Here is a 12049-nt window from a genome sequence, read left to right on the forward strand (position 1 = left end):
TGTTTTGTTTGTGAATAGAACATGTTTTATTTATAATTTTTTTACAAAATACAATTACATAAAATGATAGGAACATAATGAAATATTGTTGAAGGAGAAAAACATAGAATCATAGAGCTGGAAGGGACCCCAGGGTCATCTTTCTAGTACAACTCCATGCAATGTAGGAATCTCCGCTAAAGCATCCATGACAGATGTCCATCCCTCCTCTGCTTAGAAACCTCCAAGGAAGGAGAGTCCAGAACATCCCAAGGGAGATCCATCTTCCATGTATTACAAAAATAAACAACACTTATTTGACCCCAGTTATTTGACACAGAGGGGGAAACCTATAGATACAGTTCAAAAGGAACACAAGGAGTGCTATATATACAGTATGGGAGAATTTTAAAAAGCAAGTGGTCCTCATTGATCTGGTGCAAAAAGATCTTGTTATCCCGAGGGGCCCCAGGTGATAGCACACTATAATCCCCCACACCCTTACCTGGGAGTAAGGCCCACTGAACTCAGTGTGGCTTTCTTCTGAGTAGACGCTTAGTTATTTACTAGATGCAAGTCAGTAGCACCAGATGACCCCGCTCAGCTAGGCACTGGGGTGGATTTCACCCTGCACCTTGCAGAGCCATGCCAACACTGCCGACAGGCCCTGTACCCCTCAGCAGCATCTGAAGGCCCTGATCCACTAGGCGCTGGGGTGGAGTGCACCCTGCACCTTGCAGAGTCATGCCCAAGCTGCCACTGGGCCCAGCACTGGCAGCAGCAACATTCAGCTCTGGCTCGCCCAGTCCTACCCATTGCCACTCCACCACTGCAGTAATCTGACCTTTGGTTCTGGATCACGGGCTCTACTGGTCTAAATGGGAGCCTCAGCGATCGTCCTCTCCCACTGGAAACAAACTAGGACACGCACGTGGCAAAAAGGAGCATTAGGCCCTGGTGGGGCACCCACATACCCGCTTGTGATTGGCCAAGCAGATAGCCAGCCAATCAGATTTTAAAAAATGATTCCCCCCCCTTCACTTCTCACTTTCCTCTGTGGCCCCCTAGCCTCATGCTGTGGCCCCATTTATGTGATCTTCACCTGTGGACCCCCTGAAATATCCTGGGGAGTCCCAGTGGGCCATATAGCCCCCAGTTAGGAAAATCTGGGCCAGACTGTTTTCAATTAGCAAACATTATAATATTCTTACACTTTACTGTTTCTTCATTGTACTGTCTTCATTAGCAGCCATTTCACCTGCACCCAGCAAGTGAAAAGTGACACAGCCAATTGGCTGGGGCCAAGTATAACTTGGCTCCTCCTGTCTTAGAACTGTCTCCTGTAGGGAACATTCCACCTACCGTATTTTTCGCACCATAGGGCGCACCGGACCATAGGGCGCACCCAGTTTTTAGGGGGGGAAATCAAGGAAAAAAATATTCCCCCCCCCAGCCCCAAAGAGCAGCGTACAGGCTGCACACAACCTCTCCCTGCCAGAGGGGTTGTGCGCAGCTATGGAAGAAGGCAAGGCAGCGAGCGGGATGGATCCCGCTCGCTGTTTTGGCTTCCCCTTTAGCCCCGTGCAGCCTCTCCTTGCCGGGGGAGGCTGCGTGGGGCTAAAGAAGCCATCGCCCCGTGCAGCCTCTCCTTGCGGAGGGGTTGCACGCAGCTATGGAAGAAGGCAAGGCAGCAAGTGGGATGGATCCCGCTCGCTGTTTTGGCTTCCCCTTTAGCCCCGTGCAACCTCTCCTTGCCGGAGGGGTTGCGCGCAGCTATGGAAGAAGGCAAGGCAGCAAGTGGGATGGATCCCGCTCGCTGTTTTGGCTTCCCCTTTAGCCCCGTGCAGCCTCTCCTTGCCCGAGGGGTTGCGCGCAGCTATGGAAGAAGGCAAGGCAGCGAGCGGGATCCATCCCGCTCGCTGTTTTGGCTTCCCCTTTAGCCCCGTGCAGCCTCTCCTTGCCGGGAGACGCTGCGCAGGGCTAAAGAAGCCATAGCCCCGTGCAGCCTCTCCCTGCCGGAGGGGTTGCGCGCGGCTATGGCACAAGCCTGCATTCGCTCTATAGGACACACACACATTTCCCCTCAATTTTTGGAGAGGAAAAACTGCGTCCAATAGAGCGAAAAATACGGTGATCATTATGACAATTCTAAAACTGTATGTAAGAATTGTTTCTAAATTTGCTTATTTTTCTCCTCTCTTCCAATGATTTTTGTTATCATGTCTGTTAATTATAAACCTATAGGCAGAGCCTATGCCTTTTGATTTTTGTACAGTGTCTAGAATTTTAGGTGCTTTTAAATAAGAATTGTAATAAAACACAGGATTCTGAATATACATGAATTATTATTTTCACGATCAATCATTTAACTAAACCGTTTTCTGAGTCCATGCAGCAGCTTTTGTATTAGTCAAGTCTTGAGATAATAAAAGTTACTGAATTCAAATCTGGTAAGGAGTATGACAGCTGCCTTACAAGGTGGATGGCAGGCTTCCTTCTCCCCTGCAGTAACACCAGAAATCAGAGTAATCTCTTCTTACTTGTAAAGTTTAAACTCTTAAAATTTTAGAAGAGTTGTAACATCTTCATTACTTTTATACAGAATATTTATGTTCATTAGCAGGGGTGATGGGTACTTGCAAAGACTCATAGAAACAAAGATCTGTATATGTATACTGTTATATATAGTATGTGCAGGAATACAAGTTTTCATAATTTATTTTTGGGGGTCTCCGGGAAAATTTAAAGAAGAAAACTTAATAGAAAAAGAAAAAGAAAGATCTGTTCATTCTTGTAATTGTTTATAAATTGTAGCTCCCAGGCAAGTACTTCACGAATTTTCCTTAATTATAATAGTTGAAGTCAAGAGAGAGTGAGTACTAACATTTTCTTGATCATGTTTATCCTCTTAGTCAACTTTGACATATTTGGTATATTGAATTGAATTCATTGCAGGCTGTAGCTAGCATATTGTAGCTCTCCTATATTCTAAATTGCTTACAGGGTGTGTTAAGAATGATTACATTTGAGAGGTCTATAGATCTTGCCTCTGCTGTTTTGGTTGAATCTAGTTTGTAACTGAGTTGTATTGTCCTGTGGGCACTGGATTTCTCTGGGGTGAATAAATACTTAAGGACAGTTGGGATCAGTTTTCTATCCCACATAGATTCCTTACTTTCTATTTGGAGTAGACTCATTGAAATTAATGGAACTAATATCAATTAATTTGAGTAGATCTCCTCTGAGTAGAACTAGCATTGCCTACAACCCCTTCTTTCTTTAAAAAGTAAAAAGCCTAGCTGATGGAAATAGATAAAGAAACTTGCTTGTAAATATTACTGGAAGTTCAGGTGACCAAGAAACTTATAAAACTCATCAGCCAAAAAAACAAACAACTGTTTTGGGAGATGCATGGTATAAGGTTCACTGACTGAAGTTCTAACCAACATCTTGTATCAGGATAAACTCCATCCAGAGTGTAAACTTCAGATTATGAGCCGTTATTCTGTTGCAGCAAAAACAGACTCCCATAGTACCTTAAAGATTTAGCAGATTTATTTATGAAAGCTTATGCAATAATAAATTTATTAGTCTTAAAGTGCTACAGGTGTATTCTTTTTCTGACCTGTTCCTGCAATTCCTCCAAGCTTGCTGGTGCTTTTATTTCTTTGTGTACTATTGCTTTTCACAAACAACAGTCAAAAATTAATTCCACAGCAAATAGTAGTTCTTGTAACACTATGGTTGATTTTTTTAAAAAATAATAGTTTTAAAGATAAATACTAAAGCTACACCACTGTATCCATGGTCATCATTAGCCAGCTAAAAGTCTTGACATAACAGGAAAGTTACATTGATAGACTTGTTAACGTAGGCTGTGTTTACTACAGAACAGGAGACTGTAACCTGGCAAGGACTGAGCAGTAGTAAATGCTATTAATAGGCATCTGTGCCGAGAAGCACAAATTGCAGAATCTGGTGAGGACCTATGGTTGTATCCAACTAAATCCTACTCAGGAGCACACCCATTGAAATTAATGAACCTAAGTTTGTTGTGCCAGTTAACTTCAAGGATCTACTCTGAGTAGCATTGGATACCTGTCCTGGTCTTTATGAGAATTTTCGCCTCTCTTCTGTTCCAGCATCCATAGTGGTGAAGGAAAAACTGGTGTGCTGGAATTGCTAGAGAGCAAAAGGGTCTTGGGTAGGGTTCTAGTGGTTGCTTAATAGATGCTTTCAAGTGGCACTGGGCTTCTTGTTCTCTCAAGTTTAAAACTGGCAAATGAAATCCCTCTGAGAGTTGCTGTCTGGCTGTTCCGTTATTAGCCCAACCCAAAGGCAAAACAGTGGTTTGGAGAAAAGCATTTGTGGCTTTGTAGGGGCCAAATATGAACATATTTGTTGTTCATAGGGGGAGCAGACTTGGGCTTTTAGTGGCCTCGCTTCACTGAACAGGCATATAACTAGAGACCATATAACGAGACCATATAACACCAGTCCTGAAAGATCTACATTGGCTCCCAGTACGTTTCCGAGCACAATTCAAAGTGTTGGTGCTGACCTTTAAAGCCCTAAACGGCCTCAGCCCAGTATACCTGAAGGAGCGTCTCTGCCCCCATCATTCAGCCCAGACACTGAGGTCCAGTGGGCCTTCTGGTGATTCCCTCACTGAAAGAAGTGAGGTTACAGGGAACCAGACAGAGGGCCTTCTCAGTAGTGGTGCCCGCCCTGTGGAACGCCCTCCCATCAGATTTCAAACGCTATCTGACTTTTAGAAGACATCTGAAGGCAGCCCTGTTTAGGGAAGTTTTTAATGTTTGATGTTTTATTGTGTTTTTAATATTCTGTTGGGAGCTGCCCAGAGTGGCTGGGGAAACCCAGCCAGATGGGTGGTGTATAAATTATTATTATTATAGCACCTAATCCATGCTGCTTCTCCATTTCCCTCTTACTTTGTTTCTATTTTTTATCCCAGCTGTTATTGCTAGATTTTTTTTATTACAGAATTTAAAATGATTTTTCAAACAATTGGATTCTATACACAGTAGCAGCGGAGCCTCAGTTGTAGTACTAGGTAGGATACTTCCAATATTCACAGCTGAGTAAAAATAATTGTGCATGGTGCAGAGAAGAACTATAAAAATGTGTCAAGGGCTAGGAATTTCTAGAATGAAAATTTTGAGGTTGTTAGTCTGTTCAGCATATCATAAGATGGGGTAAAGGTTAATCCCCTTAGGTTTTAAAAGCTTCCATTGATGTACTGCTTTTCTACTGCATGTGCCTTTTCATGTGCCTAGTATGTATTTGGTTGGAACAGTATAGCACATTCCAGTGTTAGCTTATTTGTTCCAACTAACACTCTTGAGTAAACATTCAAGTATCTGTAAAAACCTTATACATGCTAGGGTGTGTTAATAGTAAACCATGTCTTCCTACATAAGCACAGTAAGAAAGTTAAGTTTCTGCATGATAACTTGGGTTTGTTGGCTTGAAAACAATGGATTCAATGCTTTCAAATTAGTAATGAATTCAAGATATAAGAATGGAGATCCTGACTTTCTGGCAGTAAGAGCTGTTTGACAGTGGAACAGACTCATACAAGAGGTGGTGGACTCCCTTTGGATGGCCATCTGTCATATACAATATGATACAAAACTGCCTCCGTCCTGTATACCTGAAGGAGTGTCTCCACCCCCATCGTTCAGCCTGGACACTGAGATGCAGCACTGAGGGCCTTCTGGTGGTTCCCTCATTGCGAGAAGTGAGGTTACAGAGAAGCAGACAGAGGGCCTTCTCGGTAGTGGCGCCCACCCTGTGGAACACCCTCCCTTCAGATGTGAAGGAAATAAGCAGCTATCCTATCTTTAAAAGACATCTGAAGGCAGCCCTGTTTAGGGAAGTTTTTAATATTTAATGCTGTACTGTTTTTAACATTTGATAGGGAGCCGCCCAGAGTGGCTGGGGAGACTCAGCCAGATGGTCGGGGTATAAATAATAAATTATTATTATTATTATTATTATTTAATTGAGATTCCTGCACTGGAGGGGGTTGGACTAGATGGCCCTCGGAGACCCTTCTAGCTCTACAATTCTGTGATTTTAAAATTGGTTTAACATCTACTTACAGCAAAGCTCTCATAGTTGGTGTGATGGGCATTCATGCAGGCAGCAATTTGTCATTAGTTTTGAGCCAGCTGTATTGCTTTCCATTAATACAGAGGAAGGAAATTACCTCCTGAATACCTTAATCTTGTTCAGAATGGTTTGCTTACTTTTGAACTTAGGCCTTGTTTTTCTACAGTATGGCCCTCATAGAAATCAAAATTACAGATGAAGTTCATAATAAGAATGAGAGAAGGTATATTTCAGGTGTGGGGAACCTTTGGCCCTCCAAATGTTGCTGAACTTGATGGGGCTGATGGGAGTTGTAGTTCAGTAATATTTGGAGGACCAAAGGCTCCCCATTCCTGGAATTGGTGAATCAGATGAGAGTATGCTTGTAGGGACAGCATGCATTTCTTGGCTCTGAAGTTCAGCTTCTGTTTCCAAACCAAGTAGAGGGGTCAAGTTCAGAAGGAGAATTTACATGTAATTCAATAATGGCAAAAGGAAGAAGGGATAGTGCTAGAAACTCAGATATTAGCTGGGCACCAAATGGCACCTTAAATGTAGGTTGCAGTCACCACAACGGAATGTCTGCTTGACAGGGGGTTGGACTAGATGACCCTTGGTGTCCCTTCCAGTGCTACAAATCTACGATTCTATGATCTCAACTACATTGCTTGCTCTTACAACAATTCATTTATCCTAGTATGCAAGAAGGAGAAACTCACTGTGGAAATGGAAATTGTATTAACAATGGACTAAGGCAGAGGTTTTTAACTGTGGTTTATGAGTTCCATTTGGGTGGAATGGCTGTAGTACAGTCAAATACATCCGTACTCAGACCTGTACTTACTTCCCTTGATGTGATGATGGAGGACTGTGGGCGAGTCAGCTGGCTCGATGGAGATGTCAATCACCAACCTGGCACCCAGAAATCTCCACGTAGTCGCAATTGGACCTGCACCAATAGCAAAACACACATTAAGGGAGACCTCTGTGGTATGTTCCAAAAGAAATGAATAGGAAAACAGACATTTTGGTAGCGGTGATAGGAGGAAGAAAGCTGCTTAGTTATCAAGATGATAAAAGCAGCAAAAGTTGGTCAACAAGATACTACATTGCTATATTGTATATAATTAGTTCAAAACATGTTTTTATAAGTTAATTACTTCTAAAATGTTGAAATAATGTTTAAGAAAATCAGCATATTTTATTCAAGTATACAAAAATATATATGTAAAGTTGAATTTTAGGGACAATTATGTTATTAGGGGAAATATTTAAACAATATTGATTGGAATCCAGAGAATATTTTAACCATGAAAAATGCCTAGAAGGCATTTTGACTACTTTCGACATTTTCCTCCATTTCAAAATAGTGGTTTGCTCTATAGCATGGTAGCCTTCTGACAGAGAAGCAGAAGCCCACAGCCATATTGGTTGCATGTGCTCAGTTGTGCAATTCTTTGCGTTCTGACTGTTGTGTTTTGCTCTGATGGCTATCTGACTTGCTCTACTGTTCTCAGAAAAAGAGATGTGTACAGATTATGTTGACCAGATGGTAGATATTTGGCTTTTACTTAAAGGGATGGAATCCTTCTAAACCCTTTCAGCAACTGAAGATATGTATGATGTGAAAAATATGATTTAAGGAGGGGAAAGTGCTCCTCTAGTTTCAGATATAACAAAGGTGGATAACAAAGCCCATTTGGAAAGTATGCTAGCTAAGGTGACAATACAATTCAGATTCACTGGTGTTGCTTGATAGTTGGAAGTTCTGATATTCTCTCTTCTTAGATCAAGGTCCTATACCTAGAAGCTGATGTTCTTATTTCAGCAAGCAGTACAGTAGTAAGATGCTAGAATGATTATGTGTAGAATGCTGGCAGTTATTCTTGGCTGTCATAATCTTTTAGAAAGCTAATGCGCATCAGGCATGCAACTGGTATGTTTTCCAGTGCAGTTGCCAGTCATGTTGAGACCCAAGCTTGAAGTGGACAAGAATGTTGTATCTTTGCAGGGCAGAAACTGTTGGCAGAATAAATGTTCCAAAACAATTGCCGTCAGCATTCCGAAGCAAAAATCAGCAAAGATTCTTGGGCAAAAAGATGTGACGATTCTGCCAATTTTATATATTTATTTAACAAAATTTCTATACTGCTTGATTGTAAATAAAACCTCTAAGTGATTTACAAACAACAACAACAACAACAACAAACATTAAAATTGGCAATAAAATATTTATTTAGAACTAAACACCTGAACTATTGGCTGTTGACATACACCTTGTGGCACAAAGTACTTTCTTAACATTAATCTTGGAATTAGGTAATTATTGTCCACAAGGGATCCACAACTCATGACTTGGCTAAGGAGCCAGCCATTATTTGTAGCTACTTCTACACCCCTCCCTTGAGTACTCCAGTATGTGCTGAGGGCTTGGGACAAAGGCATGGCCATACCTAATTTGTGTGGAGTTCAGGAAATATAAGAAACAGTGAGAGCTTCTCATCCTGCTTTTGCAAGAGGCTCCTTCTGTTTCTTACCTTGTTCAGAAACTGCAGTAGAAATGAGACCTCCATGATAGGGATCTGTGTCATACCAGATGCTTTATTTGTCAGAGTGTTGGGTGCCCTTAGCTCTGTCAAACTGCTGAGTTTTACCCCTGCTACTGGAATGCCTTCGCTAAGGAGGTACACTAACATCATAACTACTGCCTGGTTTTATTGTATATTTTGGTATGCTACAATATAAATACATCATTATTTATAGTTTTTTCTTCAATGGAATCATTTGGATGAGTTGTGCATATAATGCTCTACATAAACTAAATAAATTAGGGCAGTATCTGACGAAGTAACTTAATTAAGACAATATCTTCTGGCTGTGCCAAAGAACTGCCCTCTCCTTTCCATGCACCTAAATTGGTTCTGGGAGGAGGGAGATTTGAGGAGAGTGATGGGAAGTTCTGTTGAGCAACCAGATGTCATTGTGCTAATGGAACTACTTTGTTTGATACTGCCTTCAGTGACCCAAATAAGGTAGAGATTTTTTTCTAAAGGGTAATCTGCAGTTATATATAATTGCATGTATATATAAAGTGGGTGTTGAATGCCCCGTATTGCCTGTACAATCACTAAAAGTAAGCTCTCACTGAGACTACTTCCCTAGATGAGCTGTAGTGACTTTTAATTAGAGATAAAAGCACTGTCCAGTCATCCAGGGGTGAAAGTAGGCTTTACTTCCCTTGGGTTGAAGACCCAGTTTGGCAACCCCCCATACAAACACACACAGGCTGGAGCCTCAATGATGCCCCTCTGGAAACTTCACCTGAGGCAAAAACTTGGCTAGTCCCCCCCACCCCCGGCTCTGCACTGATCTACCCTCTTTCTTCCTCTGCTCACAGCCCTCCTTCCCAGCTGCACCAGGTTTCTTCTCTGTGCTGACAAGAACATTTGGACACCGGGTGTAAGCTGTGGCTGGTGTGTAAGGCTGGGCAAAGTAGCCACAATTGTATTGCTGTGCCCTTTAAGGCAGGCCTTCTTTCCAACAGTGCCTGGCCATTTTCCTTGTTTGCGCGCTTGAGCTGCTTTGAATTGTAAAGTCTGCTTAGAACCCTATCTTTGCCTTCTGCAAGCAAAGTGTTAACTTGTAACAATAAACGTATTGAAGTAAGCTATCCAAAGTAAGTTTTTTTCTTACAAGGAAATTTGGGGGGCCCAAGTTGAAAGGTGGATTAGTTTTAAAGAGGCTGTTATATCACTGTTTAAAAAGACATCTAAGTGGAGTTATTTTCTCTAAGTCACACACATTTTAATGGGGGAGATTTCTGTGCCTACACAAGGGCAGATTTGAGAATATTCTAGGGTGCTTTGGCAAGGAGATAATGCTCACATTCATTCCCCTGCAAGGAATAACATTTCACCTTGTTTGCATGCCTCAAGAGTTAGGGTTAGCAGAGTATCTTCTCACTCTGTACTACTAGTCATAGTGCCAACTGCAGTTCAAAGGCTACAGCTGGATCTGTTGCCCATTGTTGCCTTGTGTGGGCTGCATTTCACTGCTTCCCTCCTGGATTCTGAAACCTGAATAAAGGGCCTGTCCTTGTATGGAAAGATATGGAAAATTATTAATGCTAGATGAGAGTCCTTGGAGAAGGTAATGAAAACCAAATTGATGATTCATTCCAAATTTTAATCCAAGCCAGGAATGTGTTCAGGGGTTTGTAGCGTTCTTTCTTCTTTTGAGGTTGGATTTTACAATTCTGTGAAGTTACTCTGTGAACCCAGCTCAGGAGAACTTCATTGGTATTTTGATTTGGGAGGCAGGCAGCATGGAATACCCTTCTCTTGGTCTCATGCAAATCCCCTCTCCTTGTGGTTGGTGTTTAGGAGCGTTATTATCCAGGGTTGTTGGAGGCTAAAAACTTGCCATTTGTATGGTAATACAAAATCATGTAGCAGATGATAAATGGACGTCTTTGGGTATCTGTTTTTTGTGATAGTTTATAATGTATAGTTGAGCAAAATGAATGAAAATAGCCAGAACTTAGTGATCTATGTAATAAAAAAATGATACAGTGCATTATCTGAATCAGAAAAGTGGATTGTCTGGATCAGAAACATATATTATCTCTGTTAAAGTAAATTAGTTGCTGTTTGGCATGAATATTGAGGACTGCTTTTATGAAAAAACATGGATTTATATGAAACAGAACATAGTAAAAAGGAAAATTGAGTCAGTTATAAGAGTTGAGTTGATTGTTAAGGGTCAAATTCTAACCATTCAGTAGAAATGAAACTCATTGTGCTTCTTACTGGAAAAATCTGAACAGGAACCAGCAAGGAGCTTGTGTCCTGCTTATATTTCCTTCCTAGACAATCTTTGTAATACTTTCCATATAGGTTTTGTTCCATTACTCTTGCACTACCCAATATTAGTCTTTAGTGTCTCAGAAATTTTATATACCGGTAGTTTGGAGCAGGGATGCAAAGGGAGATGTGTGATAGTGTTCATGTACGCACCAAAAGCTGGTTTGTGATTTGGCAGGGTACACTTGGTGCTCTTCAGATGCTTGTCCAAAGCCTTAAAAACCATGTAAAATTTGGTGAATGCAATTGGTTGGCATACATTGCCATAATTGTGATGGAAAGTTAGTATCTATGGAATTTCTTACAAATGCCAAAGATTTGATTTAGTCTTTTACTGAAATCCTATGTAATTGCTAGACTCTTTCAGTGCTTTTGGACTCTTATCCCTGGTACTGAGGTAATATAACCTTTTCTTTCTATCATAGATTTGAGGCATACCAACATAGCATGATTTCTAGCATTCCTGCTATTTTGGTAGCAAAATATAGGGACATTTGTTTGTTTTCTTAAGACATCTTTTTTCTTTCTTTTTAGAATCTGTCTATGACCTTCTCCCAAAGGAGCTGCAGTTACCACCTTCCAGAGAACTCTCTGTAGCATCCATGAGTCAAACAAGTGGTGGTGAGGCAGGTTCGCCCCCTCCGGGTGTAGTTGCTGCTGGTAAGTACTCCACTTGAGTAAAATTAAGAACTTAATGCATATTAATATTGTTGTCAGCATGAACAGTGCTGGAAAAGTTTGCAGTCTTAAAAAACCCCCACAAGACTAACTTAGACTTAGAAGTAGGGGAAATTATTATTGCACATTTCCTCTTTTGCCCCTATGGTGGTGCTGGACTCCTCAGATATATTATATTTTGATGTAGTAGTTGCCAGTTTAGAATTAAATGGGAGTGTTTGAATGGGCCAGAGAATGCTGCCTTGCAAACCAGGACAGAAATGAAATCTGCAGCAGTGTTCTGGGTTTGTAGCTTCTACTTTCATTTCCCCACCACCACATGGCTTGATGAAACCATGAATGATTCAGCTACATGGCTTTCTGTTTGGTCCTGAAAGTGTTTAGATGATGTGTGAAGGGATAGTTGATACCTGCTA

At 41.3% G+C, this 12049-nt stretch overlaps 1 protein-coding gene across 5 annotated transcripts in view; it reads left to right on the forward strand.

Moving 5' to 3' along the window:
• NFAT5 (nuclear factor of activated T cells 5) overlaps window positions 1-12049 on the forward strand; it is a 76319-nt gene that overhangs the window by 17912 nt on the left and 46358 nt on the right. For 3 of the 5 annotated variants that reach the window (XM_081015329.1, XM_081015331.1, XM_081015337.1), the window contains one exon: window positions 11490-11615. In XM_081015329.1, coding sequence (XP_080871455.1) covers window positions 11490-11615 — 126 coding nt within the window. Of the gene's footprint in view, window positions 1-11489; window positions 11616-12049 lie in introns of those variants that run through there. The other 2 variants (XM_081015332.1, XM_081015335.1) reach the window with 1 other exon arrangement.

Source organism: Podarcis pityusensis, assembly GCF_964106645.2.
Source record: "Podarcis pityusensis genome assembly, chromosome: 8".
Classification (NCBI taxonomy): domain Eukaryota; kingdom Metazoa; phylum Chordata; class Lepidosauria; order Squamata; family Lacertidae; genus Podarcis; species Podarcis pityusensis.